This window comes from Panthera onca, chromosome A3, assembly GCF_046562875.1.
Source record: "Panthera onca isolate mPanOnc1 chromosome A3, mPanOnc1 haplotype 2, whole genome shotgun sequence".
Lineage (NCBI taxonomy): Eukaryota > Metazoa > Chordata > Mammalia > Carnivora > Felidae > Panthera > Panthera onca.
In genome coordinates, this window is record NC_138341.1 from 82570541 (window position 1) to 82586420 (window position 15880).

General features: G+C 40.7%; 2 protein-coding genes across 14 annotated transcripts in view; both read left to right on the forward strand.

The window, feature by feature from the left end:
• IL18R1 (interleukin 18 receptor 1) overlaps positions 1–8533 on the forward strand; it is a 36400-nt gene extending 27867 nt beyond the window's left edge. For 5 of the 6 annotated variants that reach the window (XM_060609592.3, XM_060609597.3, XM_060609577.3 and 2 more), the window contains 2 exons: positions 4225–4383; positions 6185–8533. In XM_060609592.3, the coding sequence (XP_060465575.1) occupies positions 4225–4383; positions 6185–6540 (515 nt within the window). In that variant the 3' untranslated portion in view covers positions 6541–8533. The remainder of the gene's footprint in view (positions 1–4224; positions 4384–6184) is intronic. The other variant, XM_060609611.3, reaches the window with a different exon arrangement.
• Positions 8534–15706: 7173 nt separating this feature from the next.
• IL18RAP (interleukin 18 receptor accessory protein) overlaps positions 15707–15880 on the forward strand; it is a 34660-nt gene continuing 34486 nt past the window's right edge. For all 8 annotated transcript variants that reach the window (XM_078444344.2, XM_078444350.2, XM_078444346.2 and 5 more), the window contains exon 1: positions 15707–15810. The gene's annotated coding sequence lies outside the window, so the exon portion shown is untranslated. The remainder of the gene's footprint in view (positions 15811–15880) is intronic.

Below are 15880 nucleotides of genomic sequence, written 5' to 3' on the forward strand. Positions count from 1 at the left end.
TCTCCCTGTCATCCTATCCTATGTCTGTTTTTCCCACTTCATCCACCATTGACAGTATAGCCGAACAAATACCAATATAGAATCAAATTCCGCTCCAACGAATGTTCGCATATTAGGTACACTATTTTTAACTTTGATTTAATATGCCTTGGATGCACTTCTATAGTAGTTTGTAAAGTCTCTCAGTTGTTAGGCTTGCCCAGTGTTTTATTTCTGCAGCTGTCTCACTGCCTATTTGGTCACCTTGTGGGTTATTTAAAACAACTTGTTATTACTGAAATGATGTGACAGATAGTTTTGTACAGTCATCGGTTCAACTGTGGGCAGTATAACTGAAGGAAGAATTCTCCTAAGTGGAATTGCTGGCAACACCAAGGGTAGACACAATTGTTACTTTGGCGGATATTGCCAATTTGCCCCCCATATTACTATACCACTGCCACCTTCAAAGAATGGGGTCACTTTTGTCCCATGACCTTACTCAAAACCTTTTGAGTATGTGCCAATCTGATAGGTAAATAGTTGTATCTCCGTGTAGTTTTCGTTTGCCATTTCGCTTCCTATGCAAGAGTCACTGTTGATTTGTGTAAGACTCTTTTGTACTTCTTTTCTCAAAGTACTCATTCACAGCCTTTGCCATTTTTTCTTTTGGGTTGTTGGCCTTTCCTTTTCTTGTTTATATCTAGGAGCTATTTCTAGTTTAAGGAGGCTAGCCTGTTGTCTATAATATGAAATGAAAATGTTATTCCCAGATTGTAATCTGTCTTTTGACTTTGCTTATAGTAGTGTCACATGTGGAAGATTTTTTTTTTTTGTTATTCTTGAAGGATAATTGAACACACTGCTATGTTAGTTTCAGGTGTACATTTTTATTATTATGGATTTTTTAAATCTAGATCTGTGATCAGAAGTAGAAAGACCCTCCTCTCCTCAAGTTATGAAAGAAGTCTCAGATTTTTCACATTTGCAACTTTTAATTAATAATATAAAATTAGGAATACCTGAGTGGCTCAGTCGGTTGAGCATCTGACTCTTGATCTCAGCTCAGTTTGTGATCTCACGGTTTGTGGGATCAAGCCCCGTGTTGGGGTCTGCGCTGACAGCACGGAGCCAGCTTGAGGCTCTCTCTCTCTCTCTCTCTCAAAAATAAAAATAAATTTAAAAAATAATATAAAATTAGCAAAGCTAATTAATTTAGCTTTGAGCCTGTGTGTGTGCAATTTTGGAGATGGAGAGAAACACTGCAAACAACCGAAAAGTCTCTTGTTGGCCCTTTCTGAACAGGTCTCTACTTACATTGACCAGAAAGTATCTCAAAATGAGCATTCACTAATATCTCTCTTTCTGATCTTCAGCTAAGATTTTTTACCCCTCGTTGTTGTGTTTGACCCAATCCACATTTTTTTTTCAGTTCACGCTTCCTACCTCCCAATGTGGCGGTGCATGGAAACATTTACAGATGTGCTCTACATCAGCTATATTGAAAAGTGTGGTCCATGACAGAGATCAGTTGTGGAAAAGGGAAGAAATGGAGATAAAGTGCAAAAATTTAAACTTTCCTGGCCAATTGATATTGCTGCAATATCCAAGAATGTTTTCAGTACTGGTTTATGAAGGACTGGAAATGAAACCATCAGCCCAAGCCAGTCAAATTAAATGAAAACATGGTCACTCGCTGAACACAGTTTGAGAAGCTCTGGCCTGATTCCTTAAAGTCCCAAATGCCCATTCACATGAGGACTTCATTTATACAGAACCCCAAATAATTATTATTAGCTTTCTGATACCTTATCTTAAGCACTTTACTTTGTTATCAAAGCCAGCAAGCCGTTCATTACCTGGGTTTAAAGTAAATTAGAATATAAATTACAAGATTTGCTAAACCAAGAAGAGAATTGCTTGAAATAAGGCATTTGAAAATTAATTAATAGTTGAAAAACTAATTTTCCATGGGTAAGAGTAAAGCTATATTACTTGCATATTACAGTATAAATTTGGCTGAATTGTCTTTCCAGTTTATTGCAATTAGTTACATCATGATTACAAAAAAAGAGTACCTTTTAAAAAAGTGTACTTATTTATTTCTTACTCCTTGGCGCCTATTCTAATCGTTGACATAATGACTATTAATGGAAACACTAGCTCTTACACTAATAAATAGCTGTATTTCACAGCAATCTAACAGAATTACTTGGGGGACCCACTTACTGATTAAACTAGGAACTGGCTCTTTTTTTATACCAGCTTTTCCTACCTCTGATATGCATATTAATTCTACAGTTTTTACCAAAATGTCCTTTCTTTTCATTTTTTTTAAAGGTGACATTTATTTTGAGAGAGAGAGGGAAAGTGGGGGAGGGACACAGAAAGAGGGAGAGAGAGATAATCCAAAGTGCTATCAGCACAGAGCCCAATGCAAGGCTCAAACTCGTGAACCGGGAGATCATGATCTGAGCCAAAGTCAGACGCCTAACCCACTGAGCCACACAGGCGCCCCTGTCCTTTCTTTTGTATGCATGCGATTCTGCCAACCAATTGCTTTAAATCAACACTAGGCTCTGACTTGAACTGCTGTAGGTGGAATTGAAGAAGCTTTGCCAGAAACAGAAATTGTTGTTTTGTGAGCCATTGAAGGTACCGGGCTGAATTGTTGAGCATGCATGATGTGGCACCACAAAGAACATGGAACTGGAATGGTTTCATCCTATTAGATTTTCATAAAGGACCCAGTGATATTTAGCTTTCAACTCAGTAGCAAGTTCATGATTCCAATAACACAGGCAAGCATATATCTAACTCCTGTACCATCTAACCAACTGTCACGGCTTAGGCATAGACCACGCCCCACCCACTGCCTCTTCTTCCTCTACCAATCCCAGTTAGCATCAATTGTATCATTTAGGACTTGGCTCAAAATTTCTTTTTCTCGGAAAGCGTGTCCCCTGGAGATCACGCTGTAGTGTCTGACTGTTTTGATTCTGTTTGTTTTGCTGGTTTTGTCACACCGTCTGGCATCTGCTAATGTGTTCTTTGTAAACTTTTCAAGTTGTTGGGTCTGTCTGCTTTGTCTTCTCAAACAGATTGGATGAAGGTAGAGGAGACAGAGATGTATGTAATTTTGTAGTTACCCAATTAGTACAATGGTCTTTGTTGCTTAGGTAACACTTTCATCTTGGCTTTGTCGCCTTAACCTCCTGAAAGCGCTTCATTATCAGGAATTAAATAGGAGCAGATGTTATTATCAGTGAAAACCTTTCAATAGACTGGAAGTTTTCATATTGGCATCTAGTACCATGTGCTCTTGGTTTGGGGAGTAGATTCCCGGGATTCGTCACTTACATATAACACCTAGTGCTCATCCCAGCAGGTGCCCTCCTCAATGCCCATTACCCATTTTCCCCTCTTCCCCGTCCCCCGCCCATCAACCTTCAGTTTATTCTCTATTTAAGAGTCTCTTATGGTTTGTCTCCCTCCCTCTCTGTTTGTAACTATTTTTACCCCTTCTCTTCCCACATGGTCTTCTGTGAAATCACCTCTATTGTCTCTTCTCACTTGCCCATGTAAACTCTCAGCTTTGTTTCTGTCTTGGCTTTCCAGTGAGTCATTCTGAGAGTAGACATATGAGGATGCTGTAGAATTAGGTGATACAAGAAATCCAAGATGAGATTTGCTTTCCAGTTCTAGACTGAGGGTATATTTGGTCTCCTGGGCTTTAACTGCCTTTAAATTCCTTGAGCTCCTGGATCTAGTATTTATCTCCATCATTCTATAGTTTCCAAAAAGGGGAGTCTTAATGTACATGCAAAAAAACAATTTTCTGGTTGGTTGCTTGATTAGCATATGAGATTTGGTGATGCTATTTTTTGTTTGTCTTAAAAAGTCATAGATAAAGAATAATGTCTAAAAAGACTCCGAGAACCAAAATATATTTGATGAACCTTACGGGTTACCTAGTTTAAACATTCTTGCTCTAATTTTTAATTTGTTTTCTAGCAAAAATATTTTCTTTATTCTGTTTTAAATGGCTTCATTGAGCTCCAATTGATATACAAGGAACAGTACATGTTTAATGTGTACAATTTGATTATAGATGCTGTACAGATAGATGCTCTATTTCATTTTTCCTTTTCATTGGTTCCACTCCCATTTTTCATGCCTTTTGCTCAAATTCGTACTTAAACTTTTATTTGCACTGTAATTAAAAGAGTAAACCTTATTTCCTAGATGGGAAAACATACGATGCTTTTGTGTCTTACCTAAAAGAATGTGGACCCGAAAATGGAGAGGAGCACACCTTTGCTGTGGAGATTTTGCCCAGGGTGTTGGAGAAACACTTTGGGTATAAGTTATGCATATATGAAAGGGATGTAGTGCCTGGAGGAGGTAAGAAAGGGAATACAAGATAGGGAACTGATGGAGAGATTTTCCTTGTAAAAGATGAATAATTCAGCCTTACAAAAAACAACCCCGTTTTGCCTTAAAAACAAATGAACGCGATTCTCTAAACCAAAAGTGACCAGCTAAACCAGTAGAATCAATAGTGACAAAAAAGCTAAGTACACTACTTCTGAGAGTCACCTCTTTGGGCCCCAGGCTCTTCAATGTGCTTCCTACTTCTCTGAACCTTTGGGGAAAGGGCATTCCACTTTCAGAACCAGGCCCAGAATCGGCATTGTCGTGAGGCATTTATCTAGAGATGCCCCACAGTAGGAATATCTCTTTTGGTAATGTTTTATACAGCAGAACGGTATTCTCTGCACTATAAACACAGTTCATTCTTACCAGAAAATACTTATTCTTTGTTGGGTTGGCATTGGTGTGAAAATTACGGTCAGAAAAGGGTGAATAAAAGGAGATTGATGATTCATGTCGGATTTTAGTCATGAAATTCAGTTTTTTACTAGTATATGAATATAAACAACCCTAAAACATACATTGAAGCAAATTCCAGTTTGAAGCCAAGAAATTTAGTAACATTTCCTTATATTTTCTCTGAAGTCTTCCAGAGCAAATATCTGAAATCTGCGTCAGAATGTTTTGGGGGCTGGTGCATTACCAAGGATACAATATAAATATTTTCATTGTCACTATCATCCATTCGTGCAACATATACTGAGTTCCAGCCTTGTGCCAAAATCTGAGCTTGGCATTGAAAACATAGCAGTAAATAAGGAATAGTTGTGGTCCCCTCCCACCCACCCAGATTACAAATGAGAAAGGGAAAATACTACCAATTAGAAGGAGAAAGCATACTAATTTTTAATAAATTAATTAATCAAATAGATTTCTTCTCGGTTCTTATATAAAAATAAAGAATGTTGTATATTTAATTGTAATTAGTTTGGATTAAAACGTCTATTTGAGAAAGGGTAGAGGTCTAAACCAGAAATTGGCAACCCATCACCCACGGGTCAGATCCAGTCTGTCACCTTTGTTGAAACACAACAAGGTGACATCTGTTCATGTGTTGTCTGTGGCTGCCTTTGAGCTACGTGGCAGAGATGAGCAGTGTGACAAAGATGGTGTGAAAAGCCTGGAATATTCGCTATCTGGCCCTTTACAGAATGTTTGTCAACTTCTGGTCTGGACTAACTGTGGGATGGATGTCTATCTATATATCTATATCTATATCTATATCTATATCTATATCTATATATCTGTATCTCCATATAGATCTATCTCCATATAGATATAGATATATAGATATATAATCTTTAAATTTGGACTTTAGTGTGCTCCTCCCTGCCTGTGGAGAGGCAAGCAAGATAGCATGATGGTTAGGAACAGGTGCTCCAGAACTAGACCACCTAGGTTCTGATTCTGCCATTTACAAGCTGTGTGACTCCAGGCAAGTTACTTAACCACTCTGCACTTTGGCTTCCTCATCTGTAAAATGGTGGTGATGACAATACTTTCTTCATAGGATCATCATGATGCTTTAGTAAGTTGATATACATAAAACATTTAGAAGAGGGAGTGGCATAGAATTAGTGCCAACTTCATTATTGTTATCTAGATGATTGTTTTCCATAGGTGTATAGAATTAAGAATAAATGGTTTGTCTTGAAAAACTTACTAGTGAAGTAAGTTAAATAATACAGAATTAGACTGTGCAAAATGATTTTCATCTCCTGTCTGCTCTTTTAGTTCTCTTTAATTACTTTGCCACATCTTGCCTTTTCAGCTATTGTTGATGAAATCCACTCATTGATAGAGAAAAGCCGAAGACTGATCATTGTCCTAAGTAAAAGCTACATGTCTAATGAAGTCAGGTATGAACTTGAAAGTGGACTCCATGAAGCTCTGGTAGAAAGGAAAATTAAAATCATCTTAATTGAATTTACACCTGTCAGTGACTTCACATTCTTCCCCCAATCACTAAAGCTTTTGAAATCTCACAGAGTTCTGAAGTGGAACGCTGATAAACCTCTGTCGTATAACTCAAGGTTCTGGAAGAATCTTCTGTACCTGATGCCTGCAAAAGTGGTCAAGTCTCGTGGAACTGAATCTGAAGTCTTCCCTGTTCTTTCACAGTCCTGATCTTTAGAAAAGCCAAATGTAAGAAAGAGCTCTTGACGCTCTGGGCTCGGAGCGGAGGAGCCTATTTTTAACAAAGGGCACTATTAAAAATATTTGGCTCTCTGAAAATCTTACTTACAGTCTGAAGATGAAAGTCATCACTAGGTTGCCAGAGATAGGACTAAACATTGAGCTGTGGTCATGTGCTCCCAGTGGAACCCAGAGTTCAAAAGCAACAGACCTCTTCTGTTTCTTCCTCCTCCGTAACTGTCTACAGGTGCTCATTCTCAATCCATATTCAGCAACGGTGAGGCTGGGCACAAAGCAAAGGAACTTATGCCCTACAAAAAGGGTACATCCTCACGTTTTTAATGCTCATGATTGAACTAAAGGATTTTAAGTTCATGAAGTGGCATTTTCTTTTTTCTTTTTTTCAATATATGAAGTTTATTGTCAAACTGGTTTCCATAAAACACCCAGTGCTTATCCCAAAAGGTGCCCTCCTCAATACCCATCACCCACCCTCCCCGCCCTCCCACCCCCCATCAACCCTCAGGTTGTTCTCAGTTTTTAAGAGTCTCTTATGCTTTGGCTCTCTCCCACTCTAACCTCTGTTTTTTCCCCCTTCCCCTCCCCCATGGGTTTCTGTTAAGTTTCTCAGGATCCACATAAGAGTGAACACATATGGTATCTGTCTTTCTCTGTATGGCTTATTTCACTTAGCATCACACTCTCCAGTTCCATCCACATTGCTACAGAGGGCCATATTTCATTCTTTCTCATTGATGAAGTGGCATTTTCTATGATCCTGTAGGTGATGTAGTAACTGCAACGGTGCCTTCACTTCCCCACAGTGCCTCCTACCTCTAAGCACTGTGGAGAGTGCCTGGGATGGGGCAGAGAGCGGGTGGGGCTGTGTGCAGAGTAGGGGACCGAGGTGTGCCAAGTCCTTGGCCTCAGGACGTGTTCGGTGTGTGCTGACCACAGCTGCAGACCCGCAGTTACTGGAACCCCCTTAAAGCACTGCACAGGGCTTGCTTAATTGGGCCTGTTTGGAGGGAACTTCCCCAAATGCTGAGACACACATTTTCATTGAAATCATTCTCAGGGTCTTTCAAAACTGGTCTAAAACATTTGTTGATTTAATGAACAGGAATGTTTATAGACAGGATGGTGCCAGACCAGATTTTCCATATTCACTGTTAGCCACTGTTATTCATTAGCCACAGGAAAAAAAAAAAAAAAAAAAAGTTACTTGCTTGATTTTTTTTTAATTATATATTTTAAATGCCGTTAATGTGGAGGCAGCAGGGCATGGTTGTCGAGCATGAGCCGTGCAGTCAAGATGCTGGGGTTCGAATCCTGTGCTAGCTACTTACTTCTGTGTGGCCCCTGGAATCTTTTCTAACCGGTCTGTGCCTCAGTGTCCTTATCTGTAAAACTGGAATTTAGAGTAATTGTATCTACTTCATAGGGGAACCAAATGAATAAATAAAGTACCTACCACAGTTCTTGGCCCAGACTTAATAGTTCATGTGTTGTTATTACTATTATTAATTGTCACTATTAATTGTCATCATTAATTGTTAGCTCATTTATTTAGCAGTGAACTAAAATACTAGCCAGAGAGCAGGAAAAGGAAAGAGATCTGGAAGGAAGGCGGTTTTGACTTGAGGACATTTGTACACGGAGAGAAGCATATGGGAGAAGCACATCAATAGAGAAAAAGAGATTTCTTCCTTGGAGGCGTGAAACTTGACATTGGGAGACATGTGTCTGTCTCCCTAAAGCAAGCATAGCCCTGTGGGCCTTCTTGGTGGCCTCAGCAATAATGGCTGTCCATGGAAATCACTGAGTGACAAATATCTGCCTTACACAGAAAGGAAAGATTTGGGTAGATCTGGAAGCCTGGTTAGGCTATATGGATGCAGCCTGAATGTTCCAGACAGATTTAAACCAGAGACTGTTTAAAACAGCTGTGGTAGATATTGCTGAAATTTAAAAAAAAAAATAAGATTTTATTAGATTTTCAGTGGTAGAAAGTGATTTGCTTTTTGGAGAGCTTAAAACTTTGTGTGCTAGTTGGATGGTTAAAAAAGTAAAAGAATTTAATTATGTGTGAAAACATACAGTCAAGAGAAATGTTATTGCTATCATCAGAGTCTCTACTATGTAGACTGATTTTGTTTTTCTCTTCTATTATGTGTGCTGTAAAATATATTGTGTTATTATTAAGTTTTGCATTAAGTGTGTTAAATGAGTACATTAAACATATGCTTTAAAAGACATTAATAAACCTTTGGTCCAGTGCCCTTAATTTTGAAATGTCTCTGGATGCCTTTTTCACTTATGTGAACATTCCCCTTCCTCATTCTCAATATAGATGTCTACCTGTTTTAATAAGATATGGGTCATTCAAAATGAACTTCTACATCTATCTTCTTCTGCCTTTTTTTTTTTTTTATGTCAACTCACTTTGTATGTACCTTCTTCGTTCTACCTTCCATCCAGGAGCAAAAAGAGAATTCTCTTCTACAAAGCCACAAAGCCACTCAATACGCAGCACAAGAATTAGCTCTTCACACGCCAGTTAATTCGCGTGCATATTTTTAAGTCTAAGTGCAAACAGTTCCAGCTGGGACCAACAAATAGCTATTATTGGTAGAATAATGGCATTCTCTTCTGTGGATTCAGGTGTCCTTAAACGGTGGGGTCCATTTCAGAGAATCAGTGAATAGCCAGCCATCCAAGATGGATAAACTACTCCATGTATGTCTACTATGTGCTGCAACATTTATTAACATAGAGTTATATTCTTTTAAAGCAGAGAGCTTATTACCCACATAGTCCAAAGCCAGGAACGGGGTAAGTCCGGGGATTGACCCAGGTCACACGACTAGCTAGTGTGACAGGCAGGGGCAGACAGGTGTATCATCTCTTCTCTTTGGAATTGCCTGTTGGGCAGTAAGTCTTGAGATGAGTTTTTGGAAGTGCTGGCACTTTCCCGGGAAGGCAACTTATTCTAGGGGAGTCTAGGACACGGCCTGCAGAGAGGAAGCGTGGCTGCTTAGGACTACCTCCAAGGAGGACAAGAGAATATGAAGGCTCTTCAGTCTTTCTTCTAGGACACTAGGGTAAGGATGGAGGGGACAAATGGCACTCCAGCCCTCACAGGATGAAAGTGTACACTTGATTGGAGCATGTCTGCTGTGGCATCTGCCAAGGTACAGGGAGTGGGGCCTCTGGCGGGTACTAGGAGCTCATGCTATGCTGATGCTGATGGTTGGCCAGGACTGTCGGCCAGGCACACAGGGGGTGAACTTCCCTCCAGCTGTCAACATATTTGCCTAAAGCAGGACACTGGCGAACCCAGTGCTCAAGGCAGATCTGAGGGAGGACACCCAACCTCTGAGGAGGCCAACTTCCTGAGCAGAAGCTACTCTAAGAGACGGGCTCAGGAGCACTGGAGGGCTCTTCAAAGGGTGACCAAGCCACAAATCTAACAGGAAACGGTATATGTGTGCCATGGGTGGGACACTGGGTTCATCCCGTGTGCTACACTGATAATGATCACAGTCCAGGCTGGGGGCTCTAAAACTAACGTCTCCATTTCTGTGTGAGGTTTGTGATGTCAAGCTGTTGTCTCTTTACAGCCTGTGTTGTGGTGGCTCATACATCCCCAGGCAATGTAATTTATGTTATACCCATTCATATATCAAGATCTATAATGTGATGTGTGTGCTTAATAATTAATGGCGAACATGTTAAGAATAGACTTCCAGATTGTGTTGGGGGAGTCCTAGGGCTCCTCAAGGTGCCTTAGGGACCATCCTGGGCAGCCGGGTGGAGTGAGGGGGAAACAGGTGAGCTTCCCCCAGCTCTCTTCCCACTGCCATGCCTTCAAGAAAGTTCAATCAGTGCAACATTGTTTTTACCCATTTTTATGTTGAGGTTGCACATAACGATTTTATTTAACAAAATAAAGTATCTCTGAATGGGTCATGCTTTAGATGTAATGGACATAATCTTCTTTAGCTAGTTTAAACAGAGATGGCTGGGGGAGCCTGGGTGGCTCTGTCGGTTAAGCCTCCCACTTCGATTCAGGTCACGATCTCACAGTTCATGCGTTCAAGCCCTGCCTCAGGCTATGTGTGGACAGCTCAGAGCCTGGAGCCTGCTATGGATTCTGTGTCTCCCTCTCTCTGCCCCTCCCTTCCTTGAGCTCTGTCTCTCCCACTCTCTCAAAGATAAATAAACATTCAAAAAATTTTTTAAAAAATCTTAAACAGAGACAATTCTAGAATTGCTTAGAGAGGAAAAGAAACCGACCTTAAGCTCATCTTCCAAGAACATCTTTCAAAGTCACAAGGCACCGGGCTACCAAAGGAGCTGCTGATCCTGCCATAGACAGGAAGAAATCTGCCAAATCTGGAAGCTCCTGCTTACAGCTGCCAGTTCCTGACCTAGTCTATAGTCTAAGTTGAGGGAAAGCCCCATACTGTGGAATTGCCAAGGGCTGGAAAAGCCACTTGCTTCTGGGCACCTGAGTCCTCCAGAACCGACGTCATTATTAATTTGCTTTACCCTACAATAAACATAATAGCCTCAGAACAATTCATAATACTAACACAGCCATATACATTTTGTTTAGTAAAAACAGTTCGAGATTCTTTGGGGGGTGGTATTTTATACCTTCAGAATATCCCATCAGAATATAATAAAGTCAGGCTCTTATAGAACCATTTGGAATTATTCCTCTTGATACAGTTTTGCCAACCCAATAAACAGTTCGATTCCTTTGATTTTGATTTTTAGGGTTTGCTTGTTAAAATTTTGTTTTGTTTTATAATAATGCAAAAATAGCTACAGCCTTCTAGAGCCAATCTACAAAATAAGGTATATGCAGAAAATTCCAGTTTCTATTCCCTTCCCTATTTGTCTGCTTCTTCCCCTATAGGCAAAGCTTTCTAAAAATGTCAACGTAGCCTTCCATTTTTAATGTAAATAAAAATGCATACATATTTAAATCCCCTCCCTTCATACAGACAAATGGTAGGATATCAGAAGCAATTTTTCCATCCTATTTTCCCATTTCAGAATATATTCCAGAATCACTGCCTAATTGCCTATGGTGCTATTTCTCATTCTTATAGCTACATGATACACCATTGTGTGGCTGTACTACAGTTTATTTGGCCAGTATCAAATGTTTCCAGTTTTTTTGCAATTTTAGATACCGTTGTGAACAGTAGTCTTATGCATACATCTTTTCACATTTTCTCTAGAATATTTGGGGGATATATTCCTAAATGTAGGATCTCTGGGTCAGAGGGCAATGCATGCCTACTTTGGCCTAATATGGCCAACTTCCTTTTCACAGGGATTGTCATTTGGTATTCCCATTAACAACGTAAGGGGTAATTATCCCTTAGCTTCTGCCAATTTTTCTGCAAAGGCATTGATCTTTTTCATCTCTGTTGTTGGAACTTCTTTACATAGAAGGCCTTAAGGCACTGCAATGTATGTTGCAAATATTTTGTTTTTCCAATTTATCACTTGTCTTTCTATTTTGCTATTGGCATTTACCCATTTCTTGATTATAGAGAGAATTTACCCATTCTTCCAATATTTGTATAGATTCGCTTTTTAAAATTTAAATCTTTGGGAGGAGCCAACATGACGGAGAAGTAGGGGAACCCAAAGTTCCCTCATCCCTCAAACATGACAGTGTTGAGGCCAGAAGACTTGGAATTCCAGGAATCTGGGCTACAGAGTGACAGAAAAATCTCCAGGGGACCACGGGGACAAGTTGGCGGGCCATAGGTACATGACTGGGAATAGCTGGCATAGGAACGGAGGGGAGGGATCCCCTTCTGTGGAGAGACAAAAGGAAGAGAAAGAGAGGCTATGGAAGTGTAGGACTGTATTTGGACCAGAGAAAACCACAGACTGGGGAATGGAAAAAAAAAAAAAAACAGAGAAAGAACCAATTTCTAACATGATCCAGGGTTGGGGGACTTTCTCTGGACTAGGGCCTGCTTCCCTGTTGCAGTGCCTGGGAAGGAGGGGAGCCAGTCCTGGGCTCATTCATGAGCTCACAGGCGCAGTAAGAGAGAGTAATCCCCTTCTTTGAGAGCTGTGGGAAGAAGGCATATAGCCGCTCCAAGGACAAAAGACCCTGCACACGCCACCCAGCCAGAGGCCCTTTGTCGGTGGGGCAGAGTGGCACTACCTGGGGCCCAGGGCACGTGGAGCAGGATCCTTTAAGACATCAGGGTTTGAATCCCAGCTGAGCATCCTGGGAGGCACAGGAGACTGTGGAGCAGAACAGAACCGGCCGGCTTGTGCCCGTGGCACTGTGAGGACAGCCTGAACAGAGTGGTCTGGGACACCTGGTCTGGGGAGGGGAGGCTGGGGTGTTGCCGCTTTTCTCCCCATCACCAATGAGGTGAGGCTTCAGGCACCGGACAAGGGGCCCACAGTGGAGGCGGGACCTCCTACCTCTGGTAGCTGCTTATCTACCAGAGCTAGATTGACATTGACCAAACCAGACAGCCCCTCCTCCAGGCCACCAGTTCCAAGGTATCAGTCCAGCAGTTTTGCATTTTCTGATTTGATTCTTGGTCAATTCTTATTTTATACACACACACACATACATTATATTATATTATATTATATTATATTATATTATATTACATTACATCATATTATATTATATATATATATATATATATATATATATATATATATATATAAAATATAATATATATATTTTTTCCTTCCTCTTCCTCCTCTTATTTCTTCCCTTTTCTAGTCTAGTTATTCTGGTTGTTGTTTTGTTTAAGCAGACATTTTTAATCTATTCTTTTTACACTGCTTCTGTATCTCCTTCTTTATTTTCCTCTCTCTCTCTCTCTCTCTGGATTAAGCCATATAGCTTCTCTGATTCTCTGCCTGCTCAATTTTTTTTTCTTTTCTTTTGCCCTGCCCCTGTCCTTTCTCTCTTTGTATGGGGTAAGGCTTCTCTACCACCCCACCTTCTTAAAAAACTGAGATACCATCTCACAGTGGTCAAAGTGGCCAAAATTAACAACTCAGGGAACAACAAATGATGGTGAGGATGTAGAGAAATGGAAACGCTGTTGCACTGTTGGTGGGAATGCAAACTAGCGCAGCGCACTGTTCTCTGTATTTAAGAGTCTCCTATGGTTTGCCTCCCTCCCTCTCTGTTTAAAACTATTTCATCCCCTTCTCTTCCCCCATGGTCTCCTGTTAAGTTTCTCAAGTTCCACATATGAATTAAATCATACGGAGTTAATCATGCTAATTATAAAGTTCATTAGGAAGAAAGAAACACGCACCACTTTCTTACAGCAGACACAAAGATAAACTCAAAATTGGTGAAAGACCTCAATGTGAGACAGGAAGCCATCAACGTGCTCGAGGAGAAAGCAGGCAAAAACCTTTTTGACCTTGGCGGCAACGGCTTCTTACTCAACACGTCTCGGGAGGCCAGGGAAACAAAAGCAAAAATGAACTATTGGGACCTCATCAAAATGAAAAGCTTATTGGGTACTTATCGGGATGAACACTGGGTGTTGCTCATAGACTCAACTTCTGGGCATGTAAAGCAGAATGTACACGAGGGGGACAGAGGAAGGCCCATACAGGATAGTTCATCAACTGCAAGCCTATTCAAATTCTATTCAGGTGATCAAATTCAGTGTCGAGGTCTGCATTAGGATTCTGAAACTTCAGAAGGACTGCTTCTACTTCCACATGACTCAAATCCAGTTCAATTCAAAAGTTATTGAAGGGGCGCCTGGGCGGCCTAGTCGGTTGAGCGTCCGACTTCAGCTCGGGTCATGATCTCGTGGTCTGTGCGTTCGAGCCCCGCGTCGGTCTCTGTGCTGACAGCTCAGAGCCTGGAGCCTGCTTCAGATTCTGTGTCTCCCTCTCTCTCTGCCCCTCCCCTGCTCATGTTCTGTCTCTCTCTCTCTCTCTCTCTCTCTGTCAAAAATAAATAAACATTAAAAAAATTCAAAAGTTATTGAATACCTGTCATAAATATCGCCTTATGTTGAACTTTCTCCTTCCATGCTGGCCCCCAGCATTCCATCCTTTCCCCAGCCTCCAGGTCTCCTGCCTTTCTTCTCATCAGTGTGTTGCCCCCATAGGACACTGGGAGCCTGGAGTTCTACATGCCTTTCAGCTGCTTCCTATGACCTCTCCTGCAATAGGTCTGAAAAACAAACAGACAAACAAACAGTCACATTCTCTTGGAATCCCACACAGATTTATGATTAGTGGCGGGTACATTTGAGGGCTCATTCCTGGCTATAATTGCTAAACCCCTCTTCTACCCTAACCGCAGGTAAACACTTATTTTGCCTTCATCCCAAAGTGAACTTAGTCTTTACTTGTGTTTTATGTTCTCCTCCAGTTATGTGTAGAGGTGGTCGTGGGGCTCTGCTGCGCTCAGATGAATCAGCCTTATCTTTCTTAGAATATGAGACTCTTAGGGCACCTGGGTGGCTCAGTCAGTCGGGCGTCCAACTCTTGATTTCAGCTCAGGTCATGATCTCACGATTCTTGAGATCAAGCCCCACATCAGGCTCAGCACTGCCAGCACAGAGCCTGCTTGGGATTCTCTCTCTCCTTCTCTCTCTCTCTGCCCCTCGCTGGCTCATTCTCTCCCTCACTCAAAATACATAAACTTAAGAAAAAAAAAAAAGAATATGAGACTCTTAAGGGAAGCCAATATCAAGGCTTAACCAACATGCTTTCTAGGCAGAGCTCTTTCGGACCGTGTGGTCTCAGGATCCTTACAAAGTGATTTTAGTTGTTCTATCAAAGGAATAGTGGTGCTCTTAATTATATGTTATATTTTGAAGCTTTCTATATTAATGAACAGGTACCGAAAACCTTGGTGATTTTAAACTTTAAATTTATTTCCTCTCTGTCAATAAATTATTGCTTTATGTAAATAGCATCAGAGAGATACTATTTTTTTCCTTTTCCAGAGTTAATAAGTTAGTCATAAGAAAGGCCTAAGTTTATGTCTTAAGGGTTACACTTTCAGAGGTTAGTGTTACAAGATGAAAAAAAAAAAAAAAAACAACAAAGTTGAGAAATTGAGTGCTATATTCTTTACAGGAAATCCCTGTAAAGGAAACAGGCTTACTCATTCTTTGAACTAAACCTGACCACAAACCTTATCTAGTCGAGGAGGTGGGTCAGAGAAGAGTTTCAGATGCTTCATCTTCAGCACATTTCCTTCTACTGATACAGGTAGTTAATTTGATTTTTCTCTGTGTGATCACGGATTTGGCAAAGACGATGGTCATTTGCAAACTAATAA